Source organism: Misgurnus anguillicaudatus, chromosome 23 (assembly GCF_027580225.2).
Source record: "Misgurnus anguillicaudatus chromosome 23, ASM2758022v2, whole genome shotgun sequence".
NCBI classification, from domain to species: Eukaryota; Metazoa; Chordata; class Actinopteri; order Cypriniformes; family Cobitidae; genus Misgurnus; species Misgurnus anguillicaudatus.
The window spans coordinates 6512270-6532669 of record NC_073359.2 but is presented as its reverse complement, the minus strand read 5'-3'; the positions used below and the strand labels follow the sequence as shown (position 1 = coordinate 6532669).

At 38.0% G+C, this 20400-nt stretch overlaps 1 protein-coding gene across 1 annotated transcript in view; it reads left to right on the top strand.

Moving 5' to 3' along the window:
• rbm20 (RNA binding motif protein 20) overlaps window positions 1-20400 on the top strand; it is a 73923-nt gene that overhangs the window by 50474 nt on the left and 3049 nt on the right. The window contains exons 5-13 of the mRNA XM_055217955.2: window positions 1061-1158; window positions 12421-12564; window positions 13344-13475; window positions 15714-15793; window positions 15881-16478; window positions 17259-17345; window positions 18187-18727; window positions 18840-18947; window positions 19419-19540. Coding sequence (XP_055073930.2) covers window positions 1061-1158; window positions 12421-12564; window positions 13344-13475; window positions 15714-15793; window positions 15881-16478; window positions 17259-17345; window positions 18187-18727; window positions 18840-18947; window positions 19419-19540 — 1910 coding nt within the window. The remainder of the gene's footprint in view (window positions 1-1060; window positions 1159-12420; window positions 12565-13343; window positions 13476-15713; window positions 15794-15880; window positions 16479-17258; window positions 17346-18186; window positions 18728-18839; window positions 18948-19418; window positions 19541-20400) is intronic.

The window sequence follows — 20400 nt, the reverse complement described above, 5'->3', positions numbered from 1 at the left end:
TATTTGTGTGCCCTTGAAATACATTGTGAAGGTTAAAACTAAATAAAATTCAAAAATATATTTAATTTAGCGTAACATTTTACAAAATGTATTTAGCATTCAAAATATATATTTTTGGCCAGAATTTGTTTTGCCATATGAAGAGTTTCGTTGCAAAACGAGATAACCTCCGTATTTTTAATTGTTCAGAAATCTCGTTTTTAGTCGTGCATTCCAATTAATTTTAATTCAACTGCAGTTGGTTTGTTTTGATTTAAACCTTCATAACTTAAAAAATACAGCTAAGTAGCACCATAAAACATAATAATAACATGATAACATAATAATAAACATGTTTTGATAAAAATTTTAAAAAATGGATTTATCTCGTTTAGCAACAAAACTCTTCATTTGTTAAATACTAAATATGAATTTAAATATATTTGGCAATACGTATTTTACAAGGTGGCTAATTCAACACACATTTGTACATTTTTGTATGATTTGCCCCTGTGATGTTGGGGTTAGGGGTGTGTTTCATTATAATAATCATGCTTTTGTACTGGTCACTTCGTATGAATTAATACAAATTAGCCAACTGGTAAAACACATATGAATTCTTGTAAGATCAGGCTAAATAATAATGTTTATTCTTATTTTTTATTTAATCATATTTACTAATTTTCCTCCCACAACCACCACTTGATTTACAAACCTATAGTTTACTGTTTGTGGTTTTACTGTGTTGTGACATAAACACAAAGCTTGAATATATATGAAGAGTACAGATGCAATGCCGCTAAATGCCATCTCACAAACATGAAATAATCCTTTTTTTCAAATGTTCTTGATACATATTTTATGTTCATCTAGTACATTTGCATCAAATCTGCTTAATCCCGCCCTCAGGAAATTCAGAAATATCGTCTTTAGGCAAAATCTATTAAGAGTCTGATAAAAAAAATTTAAAATAAGAAGAAATCATGTGAGACTCACTTTTTGGCATCTGAGCTCTTCATATGAGCTTTCTTCAAATATAGGAAATATATCACCTAAAATATGTGTTTCCTGTTTTCCACAGATGTTTCAACAGGAACCGCTTCATATTTGCCTGCCACAGCCATGAAGTCATTTCCTGTCTCGGGGGCGGGATTTAATTCAAACCAATCAGGAGCAAAGGTTAGAAAGAAAAACAAACATGGGCATTTAGACATGGAATGTACTATCGAAATAAATTATTAATATAACTTCAAAATAATGAATATAACATTTATAAACATTTGTGTTTACTGTGGCTTGCTACGCCATTTTCTTTTTTATAATAAAAATTAAAGGGGACATTTCACAAGACTTTTTTAAGATGTCAAACAAATCTTTGGTGTCCCCAGAGTACATATGTAAAGTTTTAGCTCAAAATACAGCATTGGTAATTTATAATAAGATGTTAAAATTGCCACTTTGTAGGTGTGAGCAAAAATGTGCCATTTTTGGGTGTGTCCTTTAAAATGCAAATGAGCTGATCTCTGCACTGAATGGCAGTGCTGTGGTTGGATAGTGCAGATTAAGGGGCGGTATTATCCCCTTCTGACATCACAAGGGGAGCCAAATTTAAATTAAATATTTTTCACATGCTTGCAGAGAATGGTTTACCAAAACTAAGTTACTGGGTTGATCTTTTCCACATTTTTTTAGGTTGATAAAAGCACTGCGGACCCAATTATAGCACTTAAACATAAAAAAAGTCAGATTTACATGAAATGTCTCCTTTAAATTGGAACACAAGAAACAATATCAATATAAACTTTTAGCATTTAGCAAAAAAAGCTTATTTTTGCAATAACTCAATCTGGTGGTGTTACTATATCCCTTAATGTTTGTAGGCTTAATGTTATTCGTTCTGCTCCGTTCACAAGCTTTGTAATGCAGCCAACAGAAGCAAAACATAGATCGTGCTATGGCTACTGCATGTGCCTTCATTGACAGACAAATTACTTACCACTTATTATCACAGTCTAATGGTTATTATGTAAAAGACAACTGAGTCATCTTCAAAGTTAGATGACAGGTGGAAGCTCACACAACTAAATTATCTCAGTCATTGGGTGGTAGTTAAAAGGTTAATGTTTAATAGCAGTTTAATAGCATCTAGGGGATATTTAGTGTATCTAGAGGTGCGTATATTTTGCCGTGCTGCTGTAATGAGGCAGGAATGAAGAAGGGTTTAATGTCTGCTGGATAGATCTGGTTTCATGTGTACAGCGAGCTTATGTTTTGCGACCAGGGTCCAAAATTAATTATAAAATGATTTAATCTTTATGTTTTTAATTTTTGTGACTTAACAGTATTTTTCACTGGGCTAGTAAAGAAGTAAAGGGCCATTTATTCTTGGCAAACAATTGGATTAACCTAAAATGTCTATATTTGACCATATACATATATGTATATGTATATATGTGTAGGTGTATATATGTATAAGCATACACGCACACACACACACATATACTGTCTTTCAACAGTCTATTTTAAATGGTTTGATCTCATTGGCAGAGAAAAGAATTCATTGTATTCATTGTTGTGTGATTGTATGAAATGCAGTAATGTGAGCAGGGCTTACAGACGGTGTGACTGATGAGTCCACGCATATGGACAGCGTGAGCATTGTTTCATATTAGATCCACACTGACCTTGCCCCAAAGTCTTTCACCTATAATTGAATCGATGATCTGTGCGGGATGGTATTTTATGCAGTTGCCGTCCAGCATCTTAACACAAAAATTCTTCGGTAGCCTGTTTAGCCAAGTTATTTATGATTTAGTTTAGGGACGAGGTGCACACGGTGAGCGCATGGGCTAATGTTAGCTCCTGTAAAACCCATCTGTTATACAGCCGACATACGTTCTTGGTTAGATCTCTTTCACTTTGCAGCACAGTTATCTGTGTTTTTACTTTGACAAAATGCCTGTGTGGATGAAAGGGAGGTATAGTGATATGCAAACACTTGTGATACGCACTTAAAAATGATAGATTGACACACAGATAGACAGACATATGGATAGACAGAGAGGCAGATAGAGAGATGGACGAATAGACAGACAGATGGATTTACAGACAAAAAGACATATGGACATGCAGACAGGCAGACAGACAGACAGACAAATATATAGATAGATAGATGGATGGATGGATAGATGGATGGACGGACGGGCAGACAGAGAGATGGACAGAGAGACAGATTATAGGTAGATAGATGGATATATGGATAGATGGACAGACGAATAGACGGGCATACAGATAGAAGGACGGACAGATGGATAGACAGAAAGGCAGAGAGAGAAATGAACGAATAGACAGACGGATGGATTTACAGACGAAAAGACAGACAGACAGATATATAGATGGATGTATGGACCGACGGACAGACAGATATATAGGTAGGTGGGTGGGTGCGTGGGTAGATAGATGGATAGATGGATGGACGGATGGACAGACGGACAGACAGATATATAGGTAGATAGATGGATGGATAGATGGATGGACGGATAGACAGACAGACAAAAAGAAGGACAGACAGATGGACTGACAGCCGGACAGATGGACAGATAGATGGACAGACAGATGGACAAATATATAGAAGAAGTGACAGATAAACATATAGGTAGATAGACAGATGGTTAGACAGACAGAAAAACAAAGAGACGGATGGACACACAGGGAGATAGATGGATGGATGAATAGACAGACAGAGAGATAGACAGACAAACAGACAGACAGACAGGCAGATAGACAGATGGTTAGACAGACAGATTTACAAACAGACGGATGGACGGAGAGACAGACAGATAGATGGATGAATAGACAGACAGAGAGACAGACAGACAGATAATCAAATGGTTAGACAGAAAGATATACAACCAGACGGATGGACAGATGGATAGACAGAGAGGCAGGTGGATAGATAGATAGATGGATGAATAGACAGACAGAGAGATAGACAGAAAGATATACAAACAGACGGATGGACAGATGGATAGACAGAGAGGCAGATAGATAGATGGATAAATATACAGACAGAGAGATAGAAAGACAGATAGACAGAAAGATATACAAACAGACAGATGGATAGACAAAAAAATATACAAACAGACGGATGGACAGATGAATAGACAGAGAGGCAGATAGATAGATGAATTAATTGACAGACAGAGAGATAGACAGAAAGATATACAAACAGACGGATGGACAGATGGATAGACAGAGAGGCAGATAGATAGATGAATGAATTGACAGACAGAGAGATAGACAGAAAGATATACAAACAGACGGATGGACAGATGGATAGACAGAGAGGCAGATAGATAGATGGATGAATTGACAGACGGAGAGATAGACAGATAGATAGACAGACAGATAGACAAAAAGATATACAAACAGACGGATGGACAGATGGATAGACAGAGAGGCAGATAGATAGATGGATAAATATACAGACAGAGAGATAGACAGACAGATAGACAGAAAGATATACAAACAGACGGATGGACAGATGGATAGACAGAGAGGCAGATAGATAGATAGATAGATAGATAGATAGATAGATAGATAGATAGATAGATAGATAGATAGATAGATAGATAGATAGATAGATAGATGGATGAATAGACAGACAGAGAGATAGACAGAGAGATAGACAGACAGATAGACAGAAAGATATACAAACAGACAGATGGATAGACAGAAAGATATACAAACAGACGGATAGACAGATGAATAGACAGAGAGGCAGATAGATAGATAGATAGATAGATGGATGAATAGACAGACAGAGAGATAGACAGAGAGATAGACAGAGAGATAGACAGACAGATAGACAGAAAGATATACAAACAGACAGATGGATAGACAGAAAGATATACAAACAGGCGGATGGATAGACAGAGAGGCAGATAGATAGATAGATAGATGGATGAATAGACAGACAGAGAGATAGACAGAGAGATAGACAGAGAGATAGACAGAGAGATAGACAGAGAGATAGACAGAGAGATAGAGAGATAGACAGACAGATAGACAGACAGATAGACAGACAGATAGACAGAAAGAAAGATATACAAACAGACAGATGGATAGACAGAAAGATATACAAACAGACGGATGGACAGATGAATAGACAGAGAGGTAGATAGATAGATAGATAGATGAATGAATTGACAGACAGAGAGATAGACAGAAAGATATACAAACAGACGGATGGACAGATGGATAGACAGAGAGGCAGATAGATAGATGGATGAATTGACAGACAGAGAGATAGACAGACAGACAGATAATCAAATGGTTAGACAGAAAGATATACAACCAGACGGATGGACAGATGGATAGACAGAGAGGCAGATAGATAGATGGATGAATTGACAGACAGAGAGATAGATAGACAGATAGATAGACAGACAGATAGACAGATAGATAGACAGACAGATAGACAGAAAGATATTCAAACAGACAGATGGATAGATATAAAAAACAAATAGATGGATAAATTGACAGACGGAGAGATAGATATAGATAGACATAGATAGAGAAACAGATAGACAGACAGATAGACAGAAAGATATACAAACAGATGGATGGATAGACAGAGAAAACAGATAGATAGATGGTGAGGTAGACGGACAGATAGACAAACAAACAAACAAACAAACAGATAGACAGAAAGATATACAAACAGACGAATGGACTGATGAATAGACAGATTTAATGAATAGACAGAATTGTTTAAATTTAAATAGTTTTTTATTTGTATTTAAAATGTAAATATTTTAATACATTATAATTTTAGAGAAAACCTCAGTATTCAGGTTTATAAAATTGTAATGTGTATTTCTACAAAAAACTTCAACCGTTCTTCTACTTGTGCAAAGACAAAGAAGAAACCTGTCTCCAAACTGCCGAGCCAAGTAATCAAGATGTATGTGCAACGTTCCAGGATTCTGCTAGGGCTGGGAATTCAATTTCCACCCACAGAATCGTAACCGGATCCTGGGGGGATAAAGGCTCCCTAACGAGGGAATGCCAGGAGATCTATGAAATTCAGAAACCGCATGCTAGAGCTCCAGAGGAACCTATTTCAGTGCCACTGTAAACCCTCTTAATATAAACAAACACGAGTCGGTGTATTTGTAACACAGTATGGTGCCAGTTACCACTGTATCTCTATAATGATGTCTATTCATTTCCCTGATTTATGATATGTTCAGGAATGTAACGGCAAATCTCTTCATTTTATACGCTGGGTAATTTCTGCCATATTTATGTGGTGGCACTGAGCGCTGATATCAACTGACATTCATAATAATAGAGTTTAATTTCACAAATAGTGCGTCCAAAAATCTGAAACTAGACTAGATAAACTATAAACCTTTTTTTAACAAAATAACTAGGGCTGGGATTTTGCATTTCAATTCTGATTTTATTTATTTTTTCTGATTTAATTTTGATTCAATATTAATTACGTATTGACACTGAATCCATATTTAAATATAAATGCTGGTACTTAACTGAACTGTTTTGTTACTTATGATATTAAAGTATGCCTCTCTATCGCCATCCCTGTTTAAAACATAAAAAACAAAAATTATAATATTTTATAATATTTTTTTTAAATATTTTGTTTTTAACCCAAAAAGTTACGTATTGCAGCTTTAAAGTCACAATGAAACAGAAAAAACGATTGTCTCATTTTTCCTGTCGTGACCTATATCCGAGGGAAACGAGAATAGAAGGTAGGCGGGACTTGAATTCATCCATCGAAAACTTTAATTTACTCCCTAGCAACCAAATACAGTACCCAAGCAACGGAATAAACAAAGCCTTACATCTTTGCATCAGAACATCGTAGAGACATTAGGGTTGTTTTTTAATCATGTTAGCTTCATGCTAGCTTCATGCTAACATCATACTTCATGTTAAATCATGCTAGCTTCATGCTAAGTCATGCTAGCATCATGTTAGCTTCCATGTTAAATCATGCTAGCATCATAGTAGCTTAATGTTAAATCATGTTAGCTTTGTGCTAAATCATCCTACCATCATGGCATCTTAATGCTCGATGTTACCATCATAATATCTTAATGTTAAATCATGCTAGCTTTGTGCTTAATCATGGTAGCTTCATGCAAAATCATGATAGCTTCATGCTAAATTTTGCAAACATCATGTTAAATCGTGCATCATGCCAACTAACATTGTTAGCTTCATGTTAAATCATGCTAGCTTTGTGTTAAATCATGCTAACATCATGTTAAATCATGCTAACTTCATGCCAAATCATGTTAACATAATGTTAACTTCAGGTTAAATCATGTTAGCTTTATATTAAATCATGTTAACATCATGTTAACTTCATGTTAAATCATGTTAGCTTCATGTTAAATTATGTTGGCTTTATGTTAAATCATGCTAGCATTATGGTAGCTTTATGTTAAATCATGATAGCTTAATGCTAAGTCATGCTAGCATCATGTTAGATTCATGTTAAATCATGCTAGCATCATGGTAGCTTAATGTTAAATCATGTTAGCTTTGTGCTAAATCATGCTACCATCATGGCATCTTCATGCTACCATCATGTTACCATCATGGTATCTTCATGCTAAATCGTGCTAGCTTAATGCTAAATTATGTTAGCTTCATGCTAAATTATTTTAGCTTCATGTTAAATTATGTTAGCTTTGTGTTTAATCATGGTAGCTTCATGCAAAATCATGATAGCTTCATGCTAAATCATGCAAAATCATGCTAAATTGTGCATCATGCCAACTAGCATTATGTTAGCTTCATGTTAAATCATGCTAGCTTTATGCTAAATCATGCTAACATCATGTTAAATCATGCTAACTTCATGCGAAATCATGCTAACATAATGTTTACTTCATGTTAAATCATGTTAACTTCATGTTAAATCATGCTAGCTTTGTTAAATCATGCTAGCATTATGGGAGCTTTATGTTTTTTTTTTGTTTTGTTTTTTGGGAGCTTTATGTTAAATAATGCTAGCTTCAAGCTAAGTCATGCTAGCATCATGTTAGCTTCATGTTAAATCATGCTAACATCATGTTAAATTCAGGCTAAATCATGCTAGCATCATGTTAGCTTCATGTTAAATCATGCTAACATCATGTTAAATTCAGGCTAAATCATGCTAACTGCATGTTAAATTATGTCCAAGTCATGCTAGCATCATGGTAGCTTTATGTTAAATCACGTTTGCTTCATGCTAAATCTGGCAAACATAATGGTATTTTCATGCTAAATCATGGTAGCATTATGCCTAATCATGTTAGCTTCATGCTGAATCGAACTAGCTTCATGCTAAATCATGCTAGCTTCATGCCAAATCATGTTAGCTTTATGCTTAATCATGTTAGCTTCATGCTGAATCAAACTAGCTTCATGCTAAATCATGCTAGCTTCATGCTAAATCATGCTAGCTTCATGCCAAATAATGCAAACATCATGTTAAATCGTGCATCATGCCAACTAGCATTATGTTAGCTTCATGTTAAACCATGCTAGCTTTATGTTTAATCATTGTAACTTTGTTAAATAATGCTAGCTTCAGACTAAAACATGTTAACAGCCAGGAAGATTAATAAACTAAACTTCTTTCAAATTTCTGTCAATCTGTTTTAAACGTTCATGCCAGGCTTTGTCAAGCCAACATAAAGTTTGTCTACAACTTAAACAGCAGCCACAACCCCTAGCGGTTCAGTATTATCACAAGGTTATGTTTCACCTCACATTTTAATAATCACCTTGTTCCTTGCCAGTTCTCCAGCCGCTCAGCGATCATTCAATAACCTGTAAAATGTTGTACAAGCTCCAGAACAAGGCTGCTACATTTTGCTAGGCCAGCACATTGGATCTGCTTGTAGTTATGTTCTGTATTATATAGCAGAGTTGTAAACAGCCTGTTTGGGGATCTATTTCTACATCTGTTTATAGAGGTGGACCTAACATGACCTTTTTGTTACATTTGGGTGATGAGGGAAACTCTGGCACATATCCATTGGTAGAATTATCACAGGCTCCTGTTATACTGTTAGACCGGGGTCAGTAGCCAATAGCAGTTAAACCCCAGAAATCGACCACATACAGATTAACAGATAGATTTAAGATATCAAACTACAAGAGTGTCTCATTTGGCACTGATCTGAGGTCAGAATAGGGTAATTTACCCAATTTTTAAATCTATTCAGGGGTTATCAAGTAACTACACTCTCAGAAGAAAGTTCAAATGCTGTCACGGGTGGTACCCTTTATAAAAATTACACTAAATATTAGTACTGTAAATATACATATTGGTACCAAATGTATACCTAAATATTCTTAGGACCTTTTTAAAGGGTACCATTTTAGTTTCAGCATTTGTGCCGTTTTTTTCTGATAGTGTAAGTAGATCTCTGTAGCCCTTTTCACACAAAATACACGGAAAATTCGCCTGGGATTTGTCCGGGGGTTGATTTTTGATTCATTCACCCTGCCAATGATTTTCCGGAATCTGTCTGTTACATACATTATAATGGTGTGTAAATTGCTGTGTAAACACTGACACCACTGTCTCACACGACATGTGGGCTGAGGCCGCCTTACACTTGCTGCTGTCAATCAAATTCTGACACTTGTAGAAACACCCCCACGCATTTCATTGTAGCATATATGCATACAAATATACGTTTTTGGTAACAATAGGGTTGTATTTGTTAACATTACTAAATGCATTAGCTGCGTAGACTTTTTATTGTGATTTGTCTTGTGTCTTATGATGATTTATTAAAACATCAAGAGCCAGATTTATTAAATGGGGCAAATTAGCGTGAGAGCGCAAATCCAAAATAGCACCAATGGAAGTGGTATTATCTATTATAATTTATAATTATTTACTAAAAAGGCGCAAATTAAATAACACAAGTGCAACAGCTGATTTTCATAATGACAATCTACTAAGAGCAGCGCAAATTAGTTCAGGGTCGCAAATAAGCAGAACTGATCCTCAGGTGAGTGATCTACTAACGCCACATGCGTTTGAGTTCAGCGCCACGGACATTGCAGATGAAAACTCGAGGTGTAAAATCCCAGCTAACAAATCCAAAATACACTAAAAAGGAACCGGAGGACAAAATAATTAAGTTTTGAAACACCTGGTATTGTGTGACGTCTCCTGTGCCTCAAATAAAAACTCTTACATGGGAAAAAATCCAGCCGTTTCAAGTGCAAATATTTTAAGACATGCTTTTGTCGGCATTAAATTAAGTACCAGTAATATCACACGTGCAAACGTTAGTAAATTCACTAAAAAAGTGATTCATTCAATTTATTAAATTTAAGGTAAGTGGTCGCAATCGATTTATTTAAGCTACATTTAAACAAAAAAATTTGAAATACAATATGCGTTGCCTGAATCATTTAAATAATCTCCTCCCAAAAATTTTGCGTCTGAAAGGAAACTCATAGAAATGCATATGCAATAAGGTCAGTCGCAAAGACGCTAATTATCGACTGCGCGTCTTTATGTAAATACCGACAGTTGTTCTTTAACGCCAAAATAATAGTTTTTCGCTGGCGCAAGCTGTTAATCATCTGGCCCCAAAAGTTGTAACTGTTAAAGGAATAGTCTACTCATTTCAATACTAAAATATGTTATTACCGTAACTAAGAATTGTTGATACATCCCTCTATCATCTGTGTGCGTGCACGTAAGCGCTGGAGCGCGCTGCAACGCTTCGATAGCACTTAGCTTAGCCCCATTCATTCAATGGTACCATTTAGAGATAAAGTTAGAAGTGACCAAACACATCAATGTTTTTCCTATTTAAGACGAGTAGTTATACGAGCAAGTTTGGTGGTACAAAATAAAACGTAGCGCTTTTCTAAGCGGATTTAAAAGAGGAACTATATTTTATGGCGTAATAGCACTTTTGTGAGTACTTCGACTCGCCGCAGTAACACCCTTCCTCTCCCATTATGAGAGGGAGAAGGGGAGCGGACTTTTCAGGCGAGTCCAAGTACTCCCAAAAGTGCTATTACGCCATAAAATATAGTTCCTCTTTTAAATCCGCTTAGAAAAGCGCTACGTTTTATTTTGTACCACCAAACTTGCTCGTATAACTACTCGTCTTAAATAGGAAAAACGCCGATGTGCTTGGTCACCTCCAACTTCACCTCCGTTTGACACCATTGAATGAATGGGGCCAAGCCAAATGCCATCGAAGCGTCGCAGCACGCTCCAGCGCCCACGTGCACGCACACAGATGATAGAGGGATGTATCAACAATTCTTAGTTAAGGTAATAACATATTTTAATATTGAAAATGAGTAGACTATTCCTTTAACATTAGTTAATAAACAATAAACTATCACAAACAATTATATTTGCATTTAACAAAGATTAAACCCTTCAGACCTGATTTTTTCAGTGTTGAATCAATGTCCCTTATTTTGATTGGTTGATCAGCATTTTTATTGGTTTGAATTTCAGTGGACGGAGTGTTTAATAATTGCTGAAAAACTATATTGCTCATTAGTTTATGTCGTCTAATGCAGTGGTTCCCAAACTTTTCATTTCGCGACCTACTTAAATAGGTATCTATGCCGGGACCCACCAACATAAACATAGCATTTTTAAATTGAAATAACACAATTATAAAAAAGTTTTTTTCTTTTTTATAATTGACTATTTTATTTTCCTTTTTCTTTTATTAATGAAATGTAAGTTTAATTGCAATATCAAAATATCTTATGATCAAAATCATTGTCATTGCTTGTGATTAGTTGGACTAAACTGTTTGTTATGTGTCATTCACCGCTACAGCCAGGCGACTTTGTGCATCCCACCTTATTGCACTGTGATACCCTTGAAAACCCCTGAGCTAATGCATTTACTTACGTTAACAAATACAACCCAAAAAGTTTAAAGTAGTATTGTCTTTCCATTTCCTTTCAAAGTTTTAAATGCCCTTGTTTATTGACCCACTCAAATTGTAAAGACAAGTGCCAACAGGGGGCATTAGTGAGCAGATTTGTTGAAGAGATAGTGATAGATCTGTTACATTACCTTTGCATGTATGCATTTGGCAGACACTTGTATCCAAAGCAAGCATACATTTTTTGCCAGTATGCGTGTTCCCTGGGGATTGAACCTTTGTACTGCTAATGCAGTGCTTTACCAATTCAATGTTTTTAAGACCAAACCACCGATCTCTGTTACACATTACCACAACCAGTAATCATTCATATCTATATTAACAAATAACATAATAAGGCTAATAATAACAATGCATAACCTACTGTTTGGCATCAATATTAGAGCCATTCACAATGCAAGACTCTGATGGATATTAACAATGTGTGTAATATGAAATCTCAAACCTTATCTCCCTGTTTCAGTTTCTTCAGCGTAAAACGTGTCCTGGTCGTGTCGTCCACATCTGTAACTTGCCGGAGGGCAGCTGCACTGAGAATGATGTCATCAACTTAGGTCTACCATTCGGCAAAGTGACCAACTACATCCTCATGCGCTCGACACATCAGGTACAATTCAGCCCCTACAGATGTTGAATTAGCTCTTGTAAAGTAAGTTTAGGATAGTCCTGACTTACCATTGTCCTGTATGGTATGAGATGCTTGTAAATAGTATGTTGCACTGATGTGTACGCAAGCATTTTTTACTTTACAGTCAAACCCAGATGATGTTTCAATCACTTATCTCTGATTTATTGATCAACATTTTGATTGACGTTTTGATTGGTGTCAGTAATACCAGCTGGATCAAATTTTCAGTTCGGTGCCAAGCGTGACACATGCAGAAAATGTCCTGCATTGATTCAACCTTGTGAACATCTTAAACATTCACTATGCAATTAAAACATTAACTCCAAACTAGGGCTGTCAAAAGATTAATCGCGATTAATCGCATCCAAAATAAAAGTTTGTGTTTACATAACATGTGTGTGTACTGTGTCCAAACATTATGTATATATAAATACCGACACATTCAGGTATATATTTAAGAAATATTTGCATTTAAATACTGTATATACATTTATATAATTTATATTATATATGAATATAAATATTTTATATATAAATATAATAATTTTTTCTTAAATATATACATAATTGGGTGTGTTTTTATATATGAATAATAATTATACACCATACACACACATTTGTTATGTTAACACAAACTTTTATTTTGGATGCGATTAATCGCGATTAATCTTTTGACAGCCCTACTCCAAACGTGTGCTTGGATCTTATTTGACATTTATTGCAAGACAGATGTGTGTTTTCTGGGAACTTTCCAACAGGCTTTTTTGGAGATGGCATACATGGAGGCAGCTCAGGCTATGGCGCAGTACTACCAGCTGCAGCCAGCCACAATCAATGGACAGAAATTACTCATACGCATGTCCAAGAGATACAAAGAGCTGCAGCTAAAGGTACAGTATTTTTCTATGTGGCTGATCATGGCCTATACAATTAGGCCTCGTACACATTACAGCTAAATTCAGTTAGCACTTCACCTTTTAATGCTTAATCCTGTTCTGTACACACACACACACACACTTCAGTAATGTGCGGGAGTGACAACTGCATTCTTCTACCGAATTAACTCCTACAAAATGCAGGTAGTGATAACCGCATTTACACTTTCCCATGAGTGAGCGTGCTTTCAGTGCTTTTCCAAGATTTTGATAACTTATTTTATTTACATGGCATTTTTTTCCAGCATTGGTTGGGTGGTTAATAACACATTGTTTTGTGGTGTTACAAACTCACTTCAGGGACTTTAAATGTAGTTGTTGCTCTCGAAACTTTGTAAAAGTGTGTACGAGGCCTTATTAGCAATGCTTGCAATGAAACTTATTTTAAAAACACCCTAGCAACCCCATAAACACTGACCAGAACACTTTAGCAACCCCACCGACACTGGCCAGAACACCTTAGCAACCTCATAGACACTGCGTAGAACACCTTAGCAACCTCATAGACACTAACCAGAACACCCTAGCAACCCCACTAATACTGGCCAGAACACCTTAGCAACTACATAGACACTGGTCAGAACACCTTAGCAACCTTATAGACACTGGCCAGAACACCTTAGCAGCCTCAAAGACACTGGCCAGAACACCCTAGCAACCCCATAGACACTGGCCAGAACACCCTAGCAACCTCATAAACACTGCCCAGAACAGCCTAGCATTCCATAGACACTGTCCGGAACACCCTAGCAACCACATAAACACTGACCACAACTTCATAGCGATTGGTCTAGCAACCCTACAGACACTAGATGGAAAACATTAGTTACCCATTAGAGACTAAAAACCCTACCAACTACATAGACACTGGCCAGAACACCTTAGAAACACCATAAACACTGTCCAGGACACCTTATCAGACTCATAGACACTGTCCAGGACACCTTAGCAACACCATCGACACTGTCCAGGACACCGTAGCAACACCATAAACACTGTCCAGGACACCTTAGCGGCCTGATAGACATTGGCTAGAACACCTTAGCTACACCATAGACACTGTCAAGGACACCTTAGAAACACCATAGACACTGTCCAGGACACCTTAGCAGCCTCATAGACACTGGCTAGAACACCTTAGCTACACCATAGACACTGTCCAGGACACCTTTGCAACACCATAGACACTGTCCAGGACACCTTGGCAGCCTCATAAACACCGACCAGAACACCTTAGCAACAGCATAGACACTGGCTAGAACACCTTAGCAACGCATAGACACTGTCCATGACACCTTGCAAGCCTCATAAACACGGGCCAGAACACCTTAGCAACAGCATAGACACTGGCTAGAACACCTTAGCAACACCATAGACACTGATCAGGACACCTTGGCAGCCTCATATACATTGGCCAAAATATCTTAGCAACACCATAGACACTGTCCAGGACACCTTGGCAGCCTCATAGACATTGGCCAGAACACCTTAGCAACACCATAGACACTGTCCAGGACACCTTAGCAGCCTCATAGACATTGGCCAGAACACCTTAGCAACAGCATAGACACTGGCTAGAACACCTTAGCAACACCATAGACACTGTCCAGGACACCTTGGCAGCCTCATAGACATTGGCCAGAATACCTTAGCAAAACCATAGACACTGTCCAGGACACCTTAGCAGCATCATAGACATTGGCCAGAGCACCTTAGCAACACCATAGACACTGTCCAGGACACCTTAGCAGCCTCATAGACATTGGCCAGAACACCTTAGCAACAGCATAGACACTGGCTAGAACACCTTAGCAACACCATAGACACTGTCCAGGACACCTTAGCAGCCTCATAGACATTGGCCAGAACACCTTAGCAACACCATAGACACTGTCCAGGACACCTTATCAGACTCACAGACACTGTCCAGGACACCTTATCAGACTCACAGACACTGTCCAGGACACCTTAGCAACACCATAGACATTGTCCAGGACACCTTGGCAGCCTCATAGACATTGGCCAGAACACCTTAGCAACACCATACACACTTGCCAGAACCACCCTAGCAACTACATAAAAACTGTTTAGAAAACTTGCAATGGCTTAGCAACCATCCTGGCAACTTACATTCTTGTTTCATCATGAAAAGCCGGATTCCTACTTAAATGCATGTTTGCCTTTCTTATCCAGAAACCAGGTAAAGATGTTCAGTCTATAATCCAAGACATCAATTCCCAGAGGGAGAGAGATGAGATGCAGGAGAGTGACAGGTGAGAATGACTTCACAACTTAGTATTTTTGAATAAAGGTATTTTAACACGTGTGGTCTCAAAACTGCTGCTATTGTGTCCGTGTAGATACCTCCCAGAACGAGCAAGATCACGCAGTCCGCTGAGCCGTTCTCTCAGTCCACGCTCTCACAGTCCCAGCTTCACTTCCTGTAGCTCTGCCCACAGTCCACCAGGTCCGCCCGGTCGCAACGGCATGGGGCCGCGTCGGGCCTCCTGGGATTGGACGTCGCATTCCCGTGGTGATGACGACCCTCGCGAGAGAGATGAATGGAGGAATGATGAGGAAGAGAGAGCCAACGGATGGCTGTCTGAGCGTAGGAAGCCCTATCCTAAACCGGGGGACCGGATTAGTCCCCGTATGGGGCCCGGGGATGAGAGAGGGCGGGACTGGTACCCTCGTGGAAGCCCTCAGGGTTCCTCATTCTCCTCCTACCACTCCATAGAAGAATTTTATAAGAAAGACTCACTGTACAAGAGTGATAAACTGACCAGGTCACAGCATCAGAGGCATGAGGGTAAATCTAAAAGGAGGGAGGGCGGAGACCACAGACCTCGACATTCAGAATCAGACGTGACGGACGACAGTCGGATGGCTGAGGACAGAGGACGCAGCAAAAGGTCAAGCCGGAGGCAGGAGAAAGAAGAGAGAGAATCTGAGAATCAGGCATGTACCGCACAAATGTACAGTATGAATGATACAAAGATCGAATCACACATTATCAGATTTCACACATTATTAGAGTTAAGAATGTTGAAATATACATAAAGAATATCATAAACTAACTGGAAAAAGTATACAATTTACTTTAAAGGTGCACTGTGTAGATTTTAGCAACATCTAGTGGTCAGGTTGTGAATTGCAACCAATGGCTCAGTCCCCCGCTCATCCTTAACTTTCGAAATACATAGATAAAAGCTATAGTAGCTGTCATGTTGTTACAAACATGTCGTCGTCTGAGACAACACAGTGACAAAACGCGCTCTGTACAGCAGTGTCCATTTAAGGCTACTGTAGAAACATGACGCCCCGCAAAACAGCGCCCCGCGGGGTGTATGTAGATAAAAACGTCTCATTGTAAGGGAAGAAAAGAGTAACGGTTTATTATATAAGGTCTTTATACACCACTGATAATATAGTTATGTATATAATACAATCCTCCTAAAGTTTACACATTGCACTTGTAAGGCTGATTCACACTGATCCAATGAATGGAATATTTTTACTGCAATAATAATAACACCAACAACAATTATTATTATTATATTGTTACAATATAACAACAACAATACATATTATTATGTTTATTAAATATGAATATGCTTTATTAAATAATATTTTTTTAATTTTAATATATGAATGCATATTTTAATTAAAAAATAAATAAATAAAATGTGTCTTTTTCAGTATATCTATCCTAAAACAGTCTTACTTTCTCTATGATAGAAGGAAGAAAATCCAGCCAAAGAAAGATCTGGATCTCCTCATGACATCAAACCTTTAGAGTCTAATAAGTGTGACAAAAACAGCGAGGTAAACACATCTGCTTTTTTAATGGTCTGTGGTTTCTGATCCATGTCTATCCAGCAAGACACGGCCAACCATTTAGCTTTAAAGGAACAGTTCACCTCAACATGAAATTAGCCAAGTATATTTTACTCACCCGTAAGCTGTATAAAAATACTAAATAATATCCGGTTTTATAATAGCATTGAATAGTGCTTCATTTTTAAAGCTTTTTAAAGTCGCCTAAAGTCGCTGAAAGAAGAAAGTCATATCACATCTTAAAGGAACATAGCTTACCGTATTCATTGTATCCCCCAGAGTTAGATAAGTCCATACATACCCTAATCATCTCCGTGTGTCCCGTAACTCTGTCTGACGCACCCACCGCTAGCCTAGCTTAGCACAAAGACTGGAAGTAAATGGCTCCAGGTAGCATAATCCTCTCAGAAGGCAAAGCACTGCTACTTGGGCGGGGTGATTTGCTCGCAGCATCTGAAAAGCCCCATGGTGAGGAGCAAAAAGTTTGTGCAAGTGTTGCGCTAATCACCTCGCCCATTTTGTCAATTATTGGGAGCAGCATGCTAGCTGGAGCCATTTACTTCCAGTCTTTGTGCTAAGCTAGGCTAGCGGTGGATGCGTCAGACAGAGTTACGGCACGCACAGTATGTATGGACTTATTTAACTCTGGGGGATACGATAAATAAGCTTAAGTCCCAAAAAGTCGGCATGCTCCTTTAAGTGTGAGTAAAACGGGCTAATTTTCATTTTGGAGTGAACAATTTCTTTAACCTAGTCTAAATCTGATGCACATTATGTTTGTATACAGATCTGTATACAGTACTATTGTTTGTTGCTTCCTGGTTCTCAGGGATTAGATAGTGGAGATGATGAAGAGGGTGAGTGCTGGTATCCTAAAAGCATGGAGGAACTACTGACCGTGGATGAAGTTGGAGGAGAGGACGACTCTATCGTAGAGCCTGATCTACCTGACCTTCAAGAAGAGGACCTGGCCGTGGAGACCAAAGAACAGCCAGCGGTCAACCCTAAACTTAGCGAGGAGACCTCAAAACAGAGTGAGGAACCCACTGTGGACCCTCCTACTCCTCCGCCTCTAGATTTGGCACCAGAAGAAAGCTCCAGTGGTGCACAGCCCAGCCCCAAAGAGATGTCCCCAACCATATCTCTCCAAGACCAGTCGACCTCTCAGATTAATCAGTTCCCTACCCAAGACTTTAAGATTGCTTTGGAACAAACTTGTACCTCCACGGATATGGAGACGCAGATCAGCACATCTACACCGGCTGGGGCACCTAACCATGACAGCTCGTGTGAAAGTGGGAATGATGAGAACAAAATAATAGAGATGGACAACAAAGAACCACGTCTGAAACAGGACAGTGAGAAGAAAGGTAACTGCTAACTTTAGTTTTTCGTAAGGTGTAAGTGTCATAAACATTTAGTGGTGATTTATAATGGTTCACAAGTTGTCGATTATGGATGAAAAGTGTTTTTTAATTCCAGATATTCCTGACTCATCGCCTGCTCCATCTCAGATGACAGACGTCTCGATAGCCTCACCCTCCCAAGAACGAGATGAGAAAGCCATCAGTGAACACAGCATACCATTAGGTGACAACAATTTGGCTCTTTCATCAGCATTATCCATCAAAAAATCTTAAACATCTTTGAAAGCATCCTTAATATCTCTAAATGAAGAAGATTTAATGAACAGAGACTTTGGCAGGAGATGGTCAGAGGATTACCACTGACGCAGAATCAGTTTAGGTATAAGGTGTTGAGATGGCATTATAAATGAAAAGCTTTGGCTGTGAGATGGGCTGCGAGTGTGTAACTGAACCCTTGGGTCCAGCTGATGTCAGTGGAGCGTTTGTCATCCCGTTTTAGAGCGCGAGGTGTGAATTGCACCCACGAGACTTGAGCTTGTGTACTGATTACTGCACAGCTACCACAGCTAATTCAAGCACAGAAGAGTCGACTTTACACCCTCCCTCGCACGCTAAAATATACAGGATCGATGTTTTTTTGGGTGTAGATATATATTTGTCTGGCATGGTAATAGCTTATTTTGTCTTTTGGCAGGTGTGGAGTTTATCGTGCCAAGGACAGGATTTTATTGCAACTTGTGTGGCTTGTTTTATACCAGCGAGCAAACGGCCAAGATGTCACACTGTCGGAGTACAATTCACTACAGGAACCTACAGGTCATACACACACACTGGCTTGCATGTTTTATGACTTTATGATGGGGACATTATGACTTATATTCTATCCCCTAACCCAGTGGTTCTCAAAATTTTTGGCATGCACCCATCCCACATCCCCTTTGTAAGGTGCGTCCCATCGTGCCCCCTCAAAGAAAATTGATGATATACAACAATCTCAAACTTATAAATTAATGTGTTAATTAAATTAATGTATTTTATATTACATACACTAGTCAAAATTTGAAGTGGATCACAATCTTTCATAAAAGTTGTCTTAAAGTCGCCATGAAACGGAAGTAGCGATTGCCTTATTTTGCCCGTGGTGACGTATATCCGAATGAAACGGCTTCTGAAATCAAATAAGGCAGGGCTGGATTTTAATTTGTCCATCGAGGTCTGATTGGATCGTTTGAAGTTGGGTCGTGTTGCAAATTGCTAATCGCTGCGATCTTCTCCCGGACCCCGCCCACCTGCCATACCATATGACCGGAAGTGAAGAGAGATCGTTTTGAGGAGGGGAGGAGATTTGCATTTTTTTATTAAAGATTATGAGCACACACAATTTTTTTAAAAATAATGAAGCTCACAGATAAGTCATTTGTTAATAATAACACAATATTAATATATATATATATATATATATATATATATATATATATATATATATATATATATATATATATATATATATATATATATATATATATATATATATATAGTTTTTCATTTCAATTTCATTGCGACTTTAAAGGGGACGTATCATGAATTTTTTTTCCATGTTTATGTGCTTGTATCAATTTAGAAAATGTGAAAACGATCAACCAAGTAACTTAGTTTTGGTAAACCATTCTCTGCAA